The sequence below is a fragment of the Piliocolobus tephrosceles genome, chromosome 6, assembly GCF_002776525.5.
Source record: "Piliocolobus tephrosceles isolate RC106 chromosome 6, ASM277652v3, whole genome shotgun sequence".
Classification (NCBI taxonomy): Eukaryota; Metazoa; Chordata; class Mammalia; order Primates; family Cercopithecidae; genus Piliocolobus; species Piliocolobus tephrosceles.
Window position 1 is genome coordinate 107,196,695 of NC_045439.1, and position 20,132 is coordinate 107,216,826.

At 42.5% G+C, this 20,132-nt stretch overlaps 1 protein-coding gene across 1 annotated transcript in view; it reads right to left on the reverse strand.

Annotated features, from left to right (window-relative positions):
* Nucleotides 1–1,498: 1,498 nt before the first annotated feature.
* The window catches only part of CCNB2 (cyclin B2), a 20,895-nt gene continuing 2,261 nt past the window's right edge, over nt 1,499–20,132 (reverse strand). Inside the window, exons 2-9 of the mRNA XM_026455075.1 lie at nt 19,553–19,681; nt 19,333–19,446; nt 11,784–11,954; nt 11,522–11,680; nt 9,447–9,683; nt 9,003–9,143; nt 2,873–2,983; nt 1,499–1,777 (exon numbers count right to left, since the gene is read on the reverse strand). Coding sequence (XP_026310860.1) covers nt 1,667–1,777; nt 2,873–2,983; nt 9,003–9,143; nt 9,447–9,683; nt 11,522–11,680; nt 11,784–11,954; nt 19,333–19,446; nt 19,553–19,681 — 1,173 coding nt within the window. The 3' untranslated portion in view covers nt 1,499–1,666. The remainder of the gene's footprint in view (nt 1,778–2,872; nt 2,984–9,002; nt 9,144–9,446; nt 9,684–11,521; nt 11,681–11,783; nt 11,955–19,332; nt 19,447–19,552; nt 19,682–20,132) is intronic.

Genomic DNA, 20,132 nt, shown 5'->3' on the forward strand with positions numbered 1-20,132 from the left:
GACTAAATCACCAAAAGCAATGGCAACAAAGCCAAAATAGACAAATGGGATCTAATTAAAATAAAGAGCTTCTGCACAGCAAAAGCTCCATCTGACACAGAGCTAATATCCAGGGTCTACAAAGAACTTAAACAAATTTACAAGAAAAAAACAACACCATCAAAAAGTGGGTGAAGGATATGAACAGACATTTCTCAAAATAAGACATTTTTGCAGTCAACAAACATGAAAAAATGCTCATCATCACTGGTCATTAGAGAAATGCAAATTAAAACTACAATGAGATACCATCTCATGCCAGTTAGAATGGCGATCATTAAAAAGTCAGGGAACAACAGATGCTGGAGAGGATGTGGAGAAATAAGAATGCTTTTACACTGTTGGTAGGAGTGTAAATTAGTTCAAGCATTGTGGAAGACAGTGTGGCGATTCCTCAAGGCTCTAGAACTAGAAATACCACTTGACCGAGCAATCCCATTACTGGGTGTATACCCAAAGAATTATAAATCATTCTACTATAAAGACACACGCACATGTATATTTATTGCGGCACTGTTCACAATAGCAAGGACTTGGAACCAACCCAAATGCCCATCAATGATAGACAGGATAAAGAAAATGTGGCACATATACATGGAATACTATGCAGCCATAAAGAAGGATGAGTTCATGTCCTTTCCAGGGACATGGATGAAGCTGGAAACCATCATTCTCAGCAAACTAACACAGGAACAGAAAACCAAACACTGCATGTTCTCACTTACAAGTGAGATTTGAACAATGAGAACACATGGATACACAGAGGGGAAAACCCCTGCTGGGGGCCTATCGGGGGTGGGAGACTAGGGGAGAGATAGCATTAGGAGAAATACCTAATGTAGATGATGGGTTAATGGGTGCAGCAAACCACCATGGCACATGTATACTTATGTAACAAACCTGCATGTTCTGCACATGTATCCCAGAACTTTAAAAAAAAAGTTCAATACCCATTAAAAACCAACCAAACAAAAAAATACAAAGCCATTCAGCCCATAATGTACCTGAAGCTGCACAACGAGAAAATGCATCCCCAGCTTCAACTTGAACAGGATGCCACAGGCCCATTTTCTCCAGCTGTGACCCATGGGATGGCTCTCTCTGGTCTCAACCATGCCTTTGAGAGAGGGACCCATTACAAGGGTTGCTCTGGGCCAGGCGTTCCAATGCAGGAATTAGAGAGCAGCTGACTAGCTTCTAGAAAGGAAAGTGTCATGGTTATCTTTCCATTTTAAATTTTCATAATAAACTTATTTGTATCCAAGAAGCTTAGGAATAGGTTTAGTGTTCACTGAGGCCAAGTTCTAGTTTTTCCGTTTGAGAAAATGGTAGAAAGGTCTTGCCCAAGCCATAATGGCAATAATTTACATGCTATTCATAATAGCTCAAAAAGAAATTAGTCAAAGCAAGCTTTCACTGATTTCTTCAGTACAGAATACACAAATAAATACACATGGGATACCTTAAGAAAAACCAATCGCTTTATTTTTCCTCAATATATATTTAGAAAATTGGTCTGAGAAGAGGTTTCATGAGATAGACCAGAGGACTATGTACAAAATCAAGAGTTCTAAACCAGTAAGAAAAAGGGTACAATGAAGCACACATCCCCAGGGGCGATGGCAGCCTAGGACCTTCCCATCAGTGGGGAGGCAAGATCTTTGACGGCTTTTGAGTTCAGCTGAGGGATCGTGCTGATCTTCAGGAGTTTGCTGCTTGCATACTTATTCTTGATGGCCTGCAGAATTTGTGATTGAGCACATGTCAGCAACCCCCACTGATACCTTATTCCTAGTCTAATTCACAACTGTCAAAGGTCTGGGCCACAATCACCATCACAATGACAATGCCCAATTGCTGAAGCCAGTGAAAGCTCTGGGCTCATCACATGTGCCTGACCATTTCCTTCCATCCCCATTAATGAATAAAACCCAGCTGGTAGCACAGGTGATCGGAACAAATGATTTCAAGGTCCAAGTAGCAGGCTTCCTCTCATAGGCTACCAGAGGGATGGGAGGGGGAGCTGTGTTTAAGACACCTAAGTGCCATCAGACATAACAGGTTCACCAGGCCTGGCAGCAATAACCGACAATAAAAGAGGGTGGCAACTAGCGCTTAACAAATCCCAGACAGTCCTCTCAGGACTGAACACACCTTACGCTACCATGAAGCAAATCATGTTGTGAGGACACTTGAGACTCTTCTGAGGTTCAAATGCCTTGCTCTTTGCCACAACACACTTGGTGAGCTCTGATGTTTGGTGTCACACAAGGACAGCACTAAGTCTCCTCTGGTTCCTCCTCACAGGTGGGCCATGCAGAGATAGACACCACGCCCTCACGATGCCCCCCGAATGGGCGTCTTCCCTCTTAATCATGCTTGCTAATTAGGTGTTTTTCCATCATTGCCTCAAAAGATCATGGACAAAGGCTCTGAGTAACATCACCTGAATCCTACTTCCACACTGCCATTTGAAGTGGGCCCTCTCTCTTCCCAATCCCATGCAGACCGGCCTTCTCTGCTTGCAAAGTGCCCTCCCCAGGACACTGGTATGAGCACAGAGTAATTCAACACATTGAGTAACTGACTGGCTGACTAGGAACTGGGCATAGACATGCCTAGCCTATCGACTTTGTTTCAAAGAAAGTTTGCTCTCAGAGTTTATCAGTATGCTCCACACCATACTGTATCAGAAAAATATAAAGGATAAAGGATTTGTGCTAAAACTCTCACATTATTAATATATTTACATGACAGCACATACACACACCCCACATATACACAAAACCCAGAACCTAAAGCTTTCCACAGCTTAAGAAACAACAGTACTTACGATGAATTTAGTTAAGTTTTCGTTTACTTTCACCACATTCTTGGCCATGTGCTGCATGACTTCCAATACTTCATTCTCGGTGTATCCTGTGTAATACTGCTGCTTTAAGTTCTGAAACACAAGAAGCAGACACACATGACTGAGGGGAAAGAGAAAACCTCTGCTTCTTTAGAAGAACACATCTCATACATGATGACATTACTTATGTAAAAGCTGTACAAGAATATTCTTACCTTCTGGAAATTCAAAGTCCTAAGCACTCCCACAGTACCAGCAACACTAAAGCAGCTGGTAAATGCAAGAGGATTCTGGCCCTGAGACCAGACTAAATGAAGACACTGTGAAGCTCTTAGCTAAATCAAGTGCCAAAGGTCCCACAGGATCTTTTAAAGAGGTTGCACCGGTAGGAGTCCTTCAAGTGACAACACTGAAAGGGGATGAAAAAGGAGACACTTAAAACAAAGTGCCCCTTTACAGTGCTGGCCACATCTCATACAACTCTGCGTCAAAGCCCTCCCCAGCTGTCTCTGTTATGAGCTCAAGAACCCAAACAGACATACTGTCGATCAGGGAAAGATGTTCAGAAATAAGAAATAAACTGTGGTAAAAGCAACAATCTATCAAATCCAGAAGAACTAGGTAGGACTACCTATAATTCTCTTGTTGAACCCTGTGTAGTTAAGCACCAGAGAACAGAGAGAACTCGGACAACACCACACCAAGCCTTGTGACCTAGCCTCCCAAAGAGTAAAATACAAGCAAAAGAACAGCTGTCCATTGATAGTAAGATTTATCATGTAAGAAGATACATAAATTGGTGGGGCCCACTGGCTCAGGTCTACAATCCCAGCACTTTCGGAGGCCAAGGCAAGAAGATCGCTTGAGTTTAAGAATTTCAGACCAGTTTGTGTAACATTGGGAGACCCTATATCTATGAAAAATGAAAAATTAGCCAAGCATGGTGGTGTCCACCTATAGTCCCAGTTACTTGAGCTGAGAAGGAAGGATTGCTTGAGCCCAGAAGTTTGAGGTGTAATGAGCTATTAAGGCCATTGTACTCCAGCCTGGGCAACAGAGTAAGCCCGTGTCTCAAAAAAAAAAAGAAAAGGAAAAAAAGATCAGGTGCGGTGGCTCATGCCTGTAATCCCAGCACTTTGGGAGGCCGGGGTGGGCGGATCACCTGAGGTCAGGAGTTCAAGGCCAGCCTGATCAACATGGTGAAACCCCGTCTCGACTAAAAATACAAAAATTAGCCAGGCATGGTGGCACATGCCTGTAATCCCAGCTACCCAGGAGGCTGAGGCAGGAGAACTGCTAGAACCCAGAAGGCAGAGGCTGCAGTGAACCAAGATCGCACCACTGCACTCCAGCCTGGGGAACAGAGAAAGACTCTGTCTCAAAAAAAAAAAAAAAAAAAAAAAAAAAGGGTATGTCAACTGACTTTAAAAATTCTGTGACAAAAATTCTAAAAGCGGAAGTACATTTTTTTCCATATCATGGTATAATTGGCAAATTAAACCACAATTTAATCTCTTTTTTTTTGAAGGCCAGGTCTCAACTCTATTGCCCAGGCTGGAGTGCAATGGCACTATCAGAGCTCACTGCAGCCTTGACATCCTGGGCTTAAGTGATCCTCCCACCTCAATCCCCCTAGTAGCTGAAACTACAGGTGTGCGCCACCATGCCTGGGTTCTGTCGCCCAGGCCGGAGTGTAGTGGTGCAATCTCAGCTCACTGTAACCTCTACCTTCCGGGTTTAGACAATTCTTGTGTCTCAGCCTTCCACGTAGCTGAGACTACAGGCATGTGCCACCACACCCAGCTAATTTTTGTATTTTTAGTTTAGTTTGTATTTTTAGTAGAGACAGAGTTTCACCATGTTGGCTAGGCTGGTCTCAAACTCCTGGCCTTAAGTCATCCACCTGCTTCAGCCTCCCAAAGTGCTGGGATTACAGGCGTGAGCCACTGTGCCCAGTCTACACAATTTAATCTAAATCCTAAAATACTTTGAAGGGAAAAAGGAGGAAGCAAGAGTAAAAACTGAAATAATGGACAATTTCTAGAATTTTGAAATCAATTCTCAGAAAACTGGGACAGCAAAGCACATTTAAGAGTAAGGTGACTAAAAATGAGCCATTGGTACTATGTATCAGTGACATTTTTGCCTCAAATGTTTTATATAAAAAGAATTCCAAATCTACAGAAAAACTGAAAGAATGACCCTCTAAATATCCTTCATGTAGACTGCTCAATCATGAACATGCACCACGTTTTCCTCCTCTCCTTCTCTCTCTATATGTATACTCACACACAATTTTTGCTATGCCATTTGAAAGCAATTTGCAGGTATCACAGCACGTCCCTGCTAAACATTTCAGAAGCATATTCTAAAAAGTACATTTTTGTACCCATCCATAACACCATTCTCACATAAGCAACACTGTCACCAGTGACTATTTTTTTAAGCATCCAAGGCAGTTCCTTTTAAAATGTCTCACATTCTGGATTTGCACATTTCCTCATGATTTAATTCATGTCAAATGTTTTGGGCATGAATAGGTGATAATGTATACATCTTACTGCACAACATGACACAGCAACTCAGGTTGTCTGCCAATGGCAATGCTGAGCTTAATCACTGGGTGAAGGTGGAAACCACCAGACCACTTCATCATAGATATGCAGTTTTGCTACAAAATTAACAAGTATCTATGGGAATGATAATTTGAGACCATGTGAATCTTGTTTCCCAAAATTATTCCATCTAGTGATTTTTGCATTCATTGATGCACCTTGCTTGAATAAATTATTACATTACAGGTTGAAAATTAGTGGTTTCTAACTCTATCATTCTACTTTAATTAGCTGGTATTCTGATTTTTAAAAATGAACCCGTTTTATTTTTTGTATCATTATGGATCCATGAATCCTTTTTTTTATACACTACAATCTATTACTGTCATTATGCTTTTTAATGCTCTAATTCAGTCAGCCAGAGCCCTTTCAAGCCCATTCCTATGTCCCTCCTTCCCTTCCTATTTTATTGTGGTGCAATCATAGGTCACTGCAGCCTCAAACTCCTGGGCTAAAGGGATTCTCCTGCCTCAGCCTCCTGAGTAGCTGGGACTATAGGCACATGCTGCCATGACCAGCTCTCCTATGTCCTTTTGATGTGACCTCATTGATCTTTGAAAATTTGTGTGCTCTCTGGCACAAATTTTTCTAGGCTCACCTTGTACTTCCCCTGCCATAGCCCTTAAATCAGCAATTTCACTAATGAACCCTAGCTGGCAGTAGATAATGGTATTTAGTATCCAAGATGTGGGCACTAAATATGCTCACTACTACTGAGTTGTCACCATTTCTGAGACTCTTTATTCTGAATTTGCTGTTATTTTCAAAACATTATAGGGGTTTTCCTTTGTTTTTGTTTTGCTATTTCCTACGTGAGGACTAACCTTTAGTTTTTAATTGTTAGTGTTTTCTCTCTTAGGCCAGGCACAGTGGCTCACGTCTGTAATCCTAGCAATTTGGGACGCCAAGGCGAGAAGATCACTTGAGCCCAGGAGCTCGAGACCAGCCTGGGCAACATAGGGAGAGCCAATCTCTAGAAAAAACTTTAAAATTAGCCAGGCATGATGGTGTGTGGCTGGGTCCCAGCTACTCAGGAGGCTGAAGTGGGAGGATCACTTGAGCCCAGGCAATTGAGGCTGCAGTGAGCTGTAGTAGCAGCACCACACTCCAGTCTGGATGACAAAGCAAGACCCTGTATAAAAAATTAACTAATTAATAATAAAAAAAAAACTCTTCCTATAGTGAAAATTTTAGTCCTTAATAACATGAATAAATTTGTTTTATCCTACAATACACATAAAATAGTTCCAGAATTATAACAACAGATTAACAATGAACCTACTAAGTAAACTTGATGTTACCACTTTAGTCCTTTGTTTTGTCATACTTTAAATCCCACTAAGGATGCTCAGTCAGAATGCTGTGTTCAGGTTACAGATTTTTTTTTTTTTTCTTTTTTTGAGACAGGGTTTTGCTCTGTTGCCCAGGTTGGAGTGCAGTGGCATGATCATAGCTACTTCAGCCTTGAACTCCTGGGCTCAAGCAATCCTCCTGCCTCAGCCTCCTGAGTAACTAGGACTACAGGTGTGCACCATCATACCCAGCTAATTTTTAAATTTTTTGTAGAGACGGGGTTCTTGCTATGCTACCCAGGCTGGGCTCGAACTCCTGGGCTCAAGCAACAAGTACTTAAATTAATTTTTTCCCCTGTGTTCTGTTACCAATTTCACATGTGGTTACATTGTTTATTTCCACTTAATTACAATTTAAAGTTAGCATAAAATATTTACATTGTTCAAAAATCAAAAAAGTTAATGCTGTATTATAAAGTCAATAAAAGGTTATAGTCAGAAGCCCTCTCATCCTCAACCTCCACCCTGTTCCACAGAACCCCATAGTATCCACTTTCATCCTTTCTGGTTTATTCCTCCTGTACCAAAAAATTAAACAAATATATAAATATATATACATACACACACACTTTCTTGCATAAAATATAAACTACAATATACATTGTTTAGGTGAACAGCTCCACCACGCTGCCCTGGTGACCTTGCCTATATCCATATAGGACAGGCCAAGACCTGAACCACAGCCGACTGGTCCTGGCAAAATGCTTTGTGATCCTCCTGGAAAAGGAGGGGATGGCAGATGTGGGCAGAGCTGCGGCCCAGCCATCTCCCACTCACCTCCCTATCTCCTCTGGGAGGCTGTCACCAGACAGCTTCTTCTATTTTTTTTTTTTTTTGGAGACACAGTCTCACCCTATCCCCCCACCCTAGAGTGCAGTGGCACGATCTCAGCTGAATGCAACTTTTGTCTCCCAGGTTCAAGTGATTCTTATGCCCAGGCCTCCCGAGTAGCTTGGATTACAGGCACCTGCCACCATGCCTGGCTAATTTTTGTATTTTTAGTAGAGACGGGGGTTTTGCCATGTTGGCCAGGCTGGTCTCAAACTCCTGACCTCAGATGATCTGCCCACCTTGGCCTCCCAAAGTGCTGGGATTACAGGCGTGACACCCGGCCAAGACAGCTTCTTATCCCCTAGGTTCTGATGAGGTTTTCTGCTGTGCTGCTTTCAGGGTATACCTGCAGACTAGAAGACTGCTTAGCAATGGTCTACAACTGGCTTCTCCACAGCAGTGTACCTGTGGCTTGCACTGCAGCCATCCAGCTCCATTTGTTTCCACATTATCCTTTTTGCCATGTGAAACAAAGACCCAGGGAACTGCCAACCTTGGCTACTCTTCTGAATCTACAAGTGGCTCATTCTATTCTTACTGGGTAAATGAGTCAGGCCTTGGCCTTCCTTTGTCTTGTGTGCTTGACAACTTTTTCACTTAACATAATATCTAAGAAATTATACATATCAGTTCTTCGTGGCCTTCCTCATTCTGTACAACTCTATAAGGCATACATGCACTCTGGTATATATAGTCAACTCACTTCTATTTGAACTGTTCCAAGTAGCTTGCTTGCTTTCTTTCCCAAGAGACAGGGGTCTCTCTATGTTCCCCAGGCTAGACTTGAACTCCTGAGCCTGAGCTCAAATGATCCTCCTCCCTCAGCCTCCCAAGTAGCTAGAACTATAAGCACAAGCCCCCACGCCCCTCTCCAAGCAGCTTTCCTTTAGGCCTTTGAACTTTAAACAATTGCTTCAGGCTAGGCACAGTGGCTCATATCTGAAATCCTAGCACTTTGGGAAGCCAAGGTGGGCAGACTGCTTGAGCCGAGTTCAAGGCTACCCTAGGCAACATGGCAAAACCCTGTCTCTACAAAAAAATTACAAAACTTAGCGAGGCATGGTCATGCATGCCTGTAGTCCCTGCTACTCGGGAGGCTGAGGTAGGAGGATCACTTCAGCCTGGGAGGTCAAGGCTGCAGTGGGCTGTGATGTCACCACCACACTCCAGCCTACACGACAGAGTGAGACCCTGTGTCAAAAACAAAACAATACCAATTGCTTCAATGACAGTGTTGTAAAAATGCTAAGGCCTTTCATATTATGAGGGACTAAAATATAGCCTAATTAATTTCTTCTTAAATCCACCACTCACCCATTTTCCTTGTCCTAGAAGCTTCTGAGACAAGCAGGAAGCAGCTGCTGCTACCTTAGAAGGATAATAATGCACCATGTCATAGTCGATGAGAGTCAGCTCCATCAAATATTTGGCTAAAGTGTGCTGTTCAACATCAACCTAAGAAAGAACAGCCAGGGACAGTAAGAATCACAACTGTAATTACTATCTTGCAAAAGTCTGCATGAAGCCTACGAACTCCAATTCACTTAACTCACTTATCCTTCTGAAGAATTACTCTATTCCACACTATGTTGTAAACAAAGATCATGAGGCCTTTCTCTTAAGAACTGATGAGGTAAGCATTAAGACTTATCTAAAGGATGAGTCCTATAAATTAATAAGCTTTCCTTTAATTAGGTCAAGGTTTCTAGGATGAGATACCAAGCAAAAACAGTCTCTTACAGAGTTGGAGGCACTTACTTCCCCGGCTTTTGATGCTCGCCTTAAGAAGTGTAGTGGCAACGGTCGACCCAACTCAAATTTCAATTCTTTCAAAATTAGAGTTTCCATTTCTCGGATTTGGGAACTGGTATAAGCGTTGTCTGTGATGTAAACAAAGTCTTCAATATTTGGAGAAAACATCTCCTCGTACTTGGAAGCCAAGAGCAGAGCAGTAATCCCAACTAACTGAAGCTTCTTCCGGGAAACTGGCTGAACCTAATGGAAAATTAATGTATCAAAAGTCACACCTAACAAGAAGAGCGAAGCTTTGGGTGGGGAAAGAGGAAAGGGAACCAAGTCCTGGAAAAGTGCACATTGTCTTTGCTCATGGCCCTCGTAAGGGCACAGGAGACCTGACTGTTCCACCACTGATCATGACAGCTATCTGTAATTGAGTACTGTGTGCTAGGCACAGTGCTAAGATTCTAACATACTATCTCATCCAACCCTCACAAAAATCCTAGGAAGGACATATTTTATTCCTCAATCACAAATAGATGTCCTGAGAACAGATTCAGACGCCATGCCAAGATCATTCAGTTGCCAAGAAGGGAAGAATCCAAGCCTGAATACCAAGCTCCTAGTCACTCTTCCCACAACCTCATGCTGACTTGAGTATCTGTGGCAGCCCTGACCTGACACACTAAGCATGGTCTGAATAGAGATGAGGCCAAAGAAAAAAAGTGAGAATTTAATGGATGGCTAATTTCCTTAATCCTTACCAAAAGCATACCCATCATTCAGCTTAGAAAATCTTCCACTAATGCTTTGGAGTCAGGGAGACTCTCAGGCTAGGGTCAAGTGTTTCCCTTAATTGCTTTTTTTTCCCCTCCCAAACTGGCACTCTGCGCTCTTCTCGCTTCAGCTCTCATTATTAAAAATCTACCATGGCTGGGCACAGTGGCTCATGCCTATAATCCCATGAGCCTTTGGGAGGCCAAGGTGGGCGGATCACTTCAGCTAAGGAGTTTGAGACCAGCCTGGGCAACATGGCAAAACCGCATCTCTATAAAAAAAATCAAAACCTTAGCTGGGTGTCGTAGCATACGCCTATAATCACAGCTTCTTAGGAAGCTGAGGCAGAAGGATTGATTGAGCCCAGGAAGTTGAGGCTACAATGAGCCCAGATTGTGTCACTGCACTCCAGCGTGGGCAACGACAGAATAAAACCCTGTCTCAAAAAAATAAAAAATAAAGAAACCTACCTAAAATATTGTTGTGCTTTTCTGCCCAAAGAGGAATGCATACTACCTGGGATTTTGTAGTATCTCAGGGCCATTATTGTAAAGTAATTTTTACTACATGGTTTGGACAGAATTTGTGCCTGACCTAAACCCCATCCTGAATGTTGACTTTAAATAAATAAATCCTTATCTGCAGGCTATTGTTTGGTAGATAACACACTGGCGATTTATATCTGCTTTCTCTTCTAAAGGTCAGGGGCTGTGCATTACTCACTGATAAATATGCTGAAGATTATTTCTGCCTCTCATTTTCTTACATTACTCTTTATTACACTACATTCTCAGTCCACTCCACACACACCCCTGCTCCTTTAAAAAAAACACCTTCTTCTTCTACCTTCTTCTTCTACAGTGATTCAATACCATAGCTGGCTGGAAATGTGGAGGTTCTCTAGCAAAACTCATCATTTTTCAGATGAGGAAACTTAAAACTTAACACCAAAGAGCACCAAACTATGGAAATTGTGCAAGCAGGCCCAGAAAGCCAGCATCCAAAGGCACTACAGGCTTCATATGGAATTTCAGCCCAACTGATGGTATATTCCTCTGATGAAGGATTGTGGCAATGCAATACCTCCCCCAAGTGCTTTTTAGCTGACTGGTCTTACAGAAATGCCCAATATTGGTCAGCATCATCAAAGGCTTGACACATTTGGATTACTTCCCTTTTTAGTCCTTAAAGTTCTTTGGCTTCTCACAATTTGATTTTTGGTCTTTTTTTCAGAAGTACCCACTTTAGTTTTCTATCCCCCAAGCATAAATGCAATGTTCAATGAGCCACTGGCGTGAAGTCCCTGAAGCCACACCTACCTGTAAAAATCGATCCATAATGGCAACACACATGTACAGAGTCTCCTGCAGAAGCCTAAACTTGGAGTGGACCTGCACCAGCCAGTCCACCAGAATGGCACGCATGCGTCCATTTATATCTCTTCCATCTAAGAAATGTGGGTTTATGGACTGCAAAACCTGTGGGTACAATCAAAAGTTTAAAAAGCTGACCTTGTTTCCTTCCCAGCTGTGTGACAAATTCCACATTGCTTATACAACCAAAACACAAAGACCCACCCACCTCCAGCTGCCTGAGGTACTGATAGATGTCCTTAACATAGTCACTGCAGAGCTGAGGGTTCTCCCAATCTTCATAATCAATGTCCTCGATTTTGCAGAGCAAGGCATCAGAAAAAGCTTGGCAGAGATTCTCTTCCTTCATGGAGACATCCTCGGGTGTGGGAGAAGGACCCTACACCAACAAATTAAGGCACATGTAGGAGAAGCCTTAACCACAAATACATGCAGAGCCAACTGGCTTAAATAACAATATCATAAGCACATTTGAAATATGTTGAAGACAAAACAAATTTCATACGAAGAGGTGAATAATTCAAGATATCATATGTGAAGTTCTTCAAGAGACACTTAGATGTTTAAAACCAATTTCACTCAAATTGAAAACTTAAGTCCACCCAATGGCCTATAGACCTTATATAATCTGGCCCTCCCCACTTCCCTCGCTGACCCATCTCCTGCTTCTCTCTCCTGACTGCTTCACTCAAACCAGGTTCTTCTTACCCAGAATGCTCTTGCCCCTACGTCCAAAATTCCCTTACTTTCTTCAAGTTTTGCTTAAATGTTACATTCTCAATGGGGTCTATCCTGACTCCCATTTAAAATTATCTGGCCAGGCACAGTGGCTCATGCCAAGGCAGGTGGATGGCTTGAGCCCAGGAGTTCAAGACCAGCCTGGCAAAACCCCGTCTCTACTTTAAAAATACAAAAATTAGCGGGGTGTGATGGTGCGCCCCTGTAGTTTCAGCTACTCAGGAGGCTTAGGCAGGAGAATAGTTTGAACCTGGGAGGCAGAGGTTGCAATGAGCCAAGATCATGCCACTGCACTCTAGCCTGGGCTGGACGGAGCAAGACTCTACCTCAAAACCAACCAAATAAACAAACAAAAACCAAAATTATCACCTGTCTCCAATCCCTGTCCTCTCACCCTACCCATATGTCTCATCTCTGTTTTTTCTCATAAAACCTATACTTCTAAGATTCTATAGTTTATATAGTATGTGTATTATTTTCTGTCTACCTCTGCCAGAATGTAAGCTCTAAAAGCTTACATTTATTTAATTGGTTTTGCCCACTAAGGTACCTCAAACATCTACATAATCCCTGATACGTAGTAGGTGCTCAATAAATGAAAGAAACTTGACCACCTGGGTTCAAAGATTATTGGAGTTGATCATTCCACTTTAGTACCAGCGTCTTCTGCAGTATAATGTTTCCTTCTCTTCAACTAATTTATTCTAAATTGAAAAACTGCCAACTAAAATGGAGAAAAGCATATTCCAGTCTATAAATAAAATAGGAGAAGGGAGCGAAGACTGAGCAAGTATACAACTCAGTATTTCACTTTCCTATGCTAACTGGGTAATTATTTATAAAAATTACACAAATTAAAAATTTATCAAGTAGTTAAAACAAGCATTTATTAATGAAATATAAATAAATCATTGCTTTTTAAAATTTTATTTATTTATTTTTTTTGAGATGGAGTCTCACTCTGTCACCCAGGCTGGAGTGCAGTGGCGTGATCTCGGCTCACTACAAGCTCCGCCTCCCGGGTTCATGCCATTCTCCTGCCACAGCTTCCAGAGTAGCTGGGACTACAGGCGCCTGCAACCATGCCCGGCTAATTTTTTATATTTTTAGTAGAGACGGGGTTTCACCGTGTTAGCCAGGACGGTCTCGATCTCCTGACCTCATGATCTGCCCGCCATGGCCTCCCAAAGTGCTGGGATTACAGGCGTGAGCCACCGCACCCGGCCAAATCATTGCTTTTAAAAAGAAGTACTTCTCCAAGTAAAACCTAACAAGATGCTAAGCTATACAAATATATATTAAGGTAATAAAATATTTTTTAAAAAGGGGAGGCGGCCAGGCGTGGTGGCTCATGCCTGTAATCCCAGCACTCTGGGAGGCTAAGGTGGGCGGATCACGAGGTCAGAAGTTTGAGATCAGCCTGACCAGCATGGTGAAGCCCCGTCTCTACTAAAAATACAAAAATTAGCTGGGCCCGTGGTGGTGCGTGCTTGTAAACCCAGCTACTCAGGAGGCTGAGGCAGGAGAATCTCTTGAACCCAGGAGGCAGAGGTTGCAGTGAGCCGAGATTGCACCACTGCACCCCAGCCTGGGCAACAGAGTGAGACTCTGTCTCAAAAAAAAAAAAAAAAAACGAGGGCTTTATGATAGAACAGACAATTTTAATTTATAGTAAAGCTCAATGATTATCATTTCCAGTCTTAGAGGATACAACAACAACAACAACAACAACAACAGAGAGCAGTGTAAAACATGTCCTCCCTTCTTTTTTTTTTTTTTTTTTTTTAAGATGGAGTCTCGCTCTGTCGCCCAGGCTGGAGTGCAGTGGCCGGATCTCAGCTCAGTGCAACCTCCGCCTCCCGGGTTCACGCCATTCTCCTGCCTCAGCCTCCCGAGTAGCTGCGACCACAGGCGCCGGCCACCTCGCCCGGCTAATTTTATGTATTTTTAGTAGAGACGGGGTTTCACCGTGTTAGCCAGGATGGTCTCGATCTCCTGACCTCGTGATCCGCCCGTCTCGGCCTCCCAAAGTGCTGGGATTACAGGCTTGAGCCACCGCACCCGGCCATGTCCTCCCTTCTTAAATCAAAAGTCTTAAACTGAGGAGGGACCAGGTGAGCAAGAGCTATGTAGGCATGCATGCCATTTATTCAAGAATTTGAGAACCCAGGCCAAGTGCGGTGGCTCACACCTGTAATCCCAGCATTTTAGAAGGCTGAAGCAGGTGGATTGCTTCAGCTCAGGAGTTCGAGGCCAGCTTGGGAAACATGGCAAAACCTCGCCTCTACAAAAAACACAAAAATCAGCCAGGCATGTTGGTGCACATTTGTTGTCCCAGCTACTTGGAGGCTGAAGTGGGAGAATCACCTGAGCCCAGGAGATCGAAGCTGCAGTGAGCCGTGATTATGCCACTGCACTCCAGCCTAGAGACAGAGTGTGACTCTGTCTAAAAAAAAGAAAAGAAAGGAAAGAAAAGAATAGCATGGCCGGGTGCGGTGGCTCAAGCCTGTAATCCTAGCACTTTGGGAGGCCGAGACGGGCGGATCACAAGGTCAGGAGATGGAGGCCATCCTGGCTAACACGGTGAAACCCCGTCTCTACTAAAAAATACAAAAAACTAGCCGGGCGACGAGGCGGGTGCCTGTAGTCCCAGCTACTTGGGAGGCGGAGGCAGGAGAATGGCATAAACCTGGGAGGTGGAGCTTGCAGTGAGCTGAGATCCGGCCAATGCACTCCAGCCAGGGCCACAGAGCGAGACTCCGTCTCAAAAAAAAAAAAAAGAATAGCATAGAATAGAACAGAATTTGGAAACCTGGAAACCTCAAGGAGCTAGGACAAATAAGTAGAGGTACCCAGGGTACCAGAGACGGTAAGACCTTAAGGAAGATGAACGGGCAAAAAGAAACCAAAGAAAATCAAGGCAATTCAGGGAAGTGCAAATTGATTTGAGATGTCAGCAGGATAGCCTGTGAGGTGTGAGAAGATGAGCTGAAAAGCAGAACAAGAGCCAGGCTAAGAAGCTTAGATTTTACCCAAAGGTAAGGTGCAACAACTGAAGGAGTTTAGTAAGTGACTGGAATCAGATTTGCATTGAAGTAACTATATGCAACTTCAGCTGAAGGTTAGCTTTTTCAAGGATAAGCATTATCACCCACCCCTGGAAGGGCAGTCAATACCAAAAAGTCTGCTTTAAGGAGTCAGAGGTTATCATGTGCTATCATAGCAGTTTAGAATGTTTTCCTGGCTCCTATTCAGAAGTGCAACTGAGTTTAGCCACATTCAAAAGCCACCAGGGGCTGGGTGTGGTGGCTCACATCTGTGATCCCAGCACTTTGGGAGCCTGAGGTGGGATGACTGCTTGTACGTAGGAGTTTGAGTCGAAACTGGGCAACATAGTGAGATCTCGTCCATCAATCAAGTAATCAACAACAAAAGCCACTACGTTAAGACAAAGATTCTTGCCCTGGCCCTTAATTTAGAATTACTTGAAAGCATTCATTGTGAACTCCAGCATAATTTAATTATTATAAGACCCTTTCTAAGATCCTACTCATCTGATCAGGTAATCTGTTCTAGCTATGACTCCTCAGTATACCTCTCATAAGCGTGCATCTCTCTCTGTGACAGATAAAGCCATGCTTTTACTCCTATGTTCTCCAACTTGACTGGGAGCTCCTCTGGACAGAGTCAATGGTTTATTCAACTTGTTTCCCCAGTGTCCAGCAAACATGGGACTAGTAAAAAGCCTTCCTTGTCCTTTCAAACTACTGTGTTTACCAAAGCCTCATTAGTCAGCAAAAAACACCATTTTCTTCAAAACCTGCAGGATAATAAGCTTCTATGACTACCTGTAAAGGGCTGGAACTCTTCCAAGGTCTCACTTTGTGATTCAGTTGTGTCAACTGCTACAAAGAGAGAAACCTACCCTCCAGTTTTGCAGAAAGGATGGTATAAATTTGGTTAGAAGACTGGGAACATCTGCTATTGGACACAATGGACACATGGCTTATGTTATCATCTTTCCAGGAAAATTGCTAGAAACCTGTGCGCTCAAGTAGCATTTCCACACCTCCAGGGATTAGCTCTAAAGAACAGTGATAACCCTGCAGATAGAGCAGGTGACAAAGTAAAAGCCAGAGAGATGACCAGAGACAGGCAGGCAGAGGGACTCACCTGTCAGAAGGTGTGACTCTACCTAAATCATGGACTTAGAGATTTCTTCACTACTGTGTTTCTTAGAGGGAAATGTATTTGAATTGGAAATAACTGTTGTTCATTAATTCCTAATAACTTCTAAATGTAGAACATGTAGCTATATGCTTCATTACTGGAACAGATTTATATATGAACTGAGCTACAGGTCCATAATGCTTTATCTCAAACAAACAATGGCCTCAATTTTGCCAGGAAGCAGGAGAAAAGGAGTCAGCCAAGGATTAAAAGAAACACAAAAACACTGAAGTTATGGAGGTCACAGGAGGAAACTATTTTTCTCTTTGTTTCTTTCATAACATATTTGTGGTCTTTGCTTTAAAAAAAAAAAAAAAGTCTTCTTTTCTTCTCTAACTTGAACAGTAGTATGTACCCATGGTAAAAGTCTGAAGTTTTAAGGAAGAAACTGCAAGGCAATCTTAAGTCCAACTCAATACTCAAAAATAACTACCATTCAATATTCTGTATACAAATGTACATTTTAAAAGGAAATCTGGAGTTGCACTGTTTATATATTGTTATAATCTGATTTTTCCACTTAATGTTACAAGCATTTTGATGCCTTTAAATATTCTACTAAAACATGATATTTATGGCTGCATAGTATTTCCTTAAATGGATTTAACTAGTACTTCTCTACTCTATAAAAGACATTCATCATAGCACTATTTAAAAGTACTTGATTATCCCTCCGATCATTTTCTTTGGATTAAAAACAGACCTACTGGGTACAGAGAATAACCATTTGAAATATATTACTGCCAGGCGCAGTGACTCACGCCTGTAATCCCAGCACTTTAGGAGGTGCAAGCAAGTGGATTACCTGAGGTCAGGAGTTCAAGACCAGCTGGCCAATATGGTGAAACTCCGTTTAACTAAAAAAATACAAAACATTACGGCCGGGCACGGTGGCTCATGCCTGTAATCCCAGCACTTTAGGAGGCCGAGGTGGGCGGATCACGAGGTCAGGAGATTGAGACCATCCTGGCTAACACAGTGAAACTCCATCTCTACTAAAAATACAAAAATCCAGCCTGGGCGACAGAGCGAGACTCCGTCTCAAAAAAAAAAAATACAAAAAATTAGCGGGGCGTGGTGGCAGGCGCCTGTAGTCCCAGCTACTCAGGAGGCTGAGGCAGGAGAATGGTGTGAACTCAGGAGGCGGAGCTTGCAGTGAGCCGAGATCGTGCCACTGCACTCCAGCCTGGGCGATAGAGCGAGACTGTCTCAAAAAAAAAAAAAAAATTACAAAAAATTAGCCAGGCGTGATGGCATACACCTGTAATCCCAGCTACTCAGGAAGCTGAGACAGGAGAACCACTTGAACCCGGGAAGCGGAAGTTGCATTGAGTAGAGATCGAACCACTGCACTGCAGCCTGGGCAACACAGCAAGACTCTGTCCCCCCCGAAAAATATATATATACTGCCAAATCGCCCTCCTGTGATGTGGGAGGAACCACATTCAAACCGTTACACATGTAAAACACTACACAACTACTAAGACATCAAGGTCTGAATATCAGCCTTTGGGTTTGGTTTTCAGGAGGTCACTATTATAGAAACCTTCAAGGGAAGGCTTCTTAAAGGAAGTCCCATCTCAACTATTTGTTCTAAGCTTTAGTTCTCATAAAGAGCAACATGCTTTCAACCATCATCTCTGTGGAGAAAGCTGACAAATCCGTTCCTTGCCTTCAGATATTACCGCCACATTTCAAACTGCATTTCCAGGCAGATGTCTCTCTGTTACCTCAACAAATCGGAAGCCAAACAGGATACCTTTACCAAAGCTACCGCCCTCTCCTGACTTTCCTACTTTTGGTTCATTTACTGCATAAATAGTTTATTTAATATCCAAGTGGTTAAGGATACCACTCCTGCGTGCAAGCCATATGTTCAAAGTATTCTTTCCTAAATACAAGATGATGGCCCTGAAAGACGTTCTGAGCCATCCTAACACATGTGATGTGGTTTCTTCATAACCGGTATTGATACTAGTATATGGGTAGGCGCTTAGGGAAGATCTGGGCTAGCTCAAGACCCTCATCAGCTCTTGCTTGGACAAGTGCAATACCTCCTAACTTACCTCCCTACATTGTTTTCATCATTTCTCTACTCCTCAAAACTCTGTTTCCTCAAGCCTAATGGGATAAAAATTCAAATCCCCAAGACCTTCAAATCCAACTGCAACCTTCTTCCCAGCCTTATCTTCTGGTGCCTCACACAAGCCGCCTGACTCAGTTAAGTATTTCAGACTCCTTAACCAAAGGACATGCTTATAGGCCCATTTCCGCTTTGGTACCTTGATCTGTTGCTACTTCGTTCTCCAAAAAGGTGCCCTTTCCTATTAGCTTCTCTCTACCCCCAAAAATCTCACTCATTCCATGAATTTTCCCAACCACTCCATCCTTTTTTTGGTTATTAAGGTAATTAACTTTATTATTCAGGGTTGTAATTTTTTTTTTTTTTAGAGACAAGGTCTTGCTCCGTTGTCCAGGCTACAATGCAGTAACACAATTATAGCTCATTGCAGCCTTGAAATGCTGGCCTCAGGTGACACTCCTGCCTCAGCCTCTCAAAGTGCTGAGATTACAGGCATAAGCCACCATGCCCAGCTTCAAGGTCATAATGTTAAATTAAGTACCATCATTTAAAAGGTGTATATACTCATTTCCTACACTGTTGCTTCAAAGCAGAGTTCTAGCTACGAATGTTCGTTAAAAGGTGCAGCAATGATAAAGGCACCCTTGTAGTCTGCCTAAAAACAGGCTACCTCATTAAATATGTTTGTAAATTCAGAACTTCCTACCTTTGGAGCCAACATTTCCATCTGTACTGGTTTGACAGAAGCAGTAGGTTTCAGTTGTTTGTTGACATTTGTTGTTTTGGTGGGTTGAACTGGTACTTTGGTGTTCTGAGCTTTCTATAAGGAAAAAGAAACATGAATAGGGCAAGACAGCCAGTGTTGTGAGACTCAGCACTATACAGAATCAGCCTCTGTATTCACATTCAGTCTTCACCATTGTTACCTTAGGTACTTGTGCTGCTCTGGTTGTAACTTTATTTCCAATTTCTTCTAAAACAGTTCGCCTAATAGTCACATGACTCTTAACTTTAGAATTAAATCCTGTGTCAATATTCTCCAAATCACTGGACACCTGAAAACAACAACAACAAAAAAAGTAATGAAACCTTGAAAGAATTTGAAATACTTTGCTAATGTTAGATATTCAAATTTAGAATTGCTCTGGGAAAGGACAATACGTCAAGATCTATTTGCAAGATGGAAAAGGTACATTTCAGGAAGTCTAAAAATGCTATTTGTGATTAGTAACATCACTCTAAATTAGGCAAATCACCCATCTACTTTATCTGTAATAAAGATCCTCCCACTAACCTTGCAAGACTATTCTGAATATTCAAGTGGGCCTGTAAGAGAACTTCAAAGCTTATTATTATTTAATGATTATTTCTCATAGTACCCATATCACTTGTTGGAGATCCCTGCAAGTTAAAGGCATATACTTAAAAACCTTCCTTTATAGAGCTTGGTAACAAGTAAATTAAGATGAAAAATTAGCCGGGCGCAGTGGCTCAAGCCTGTAATCC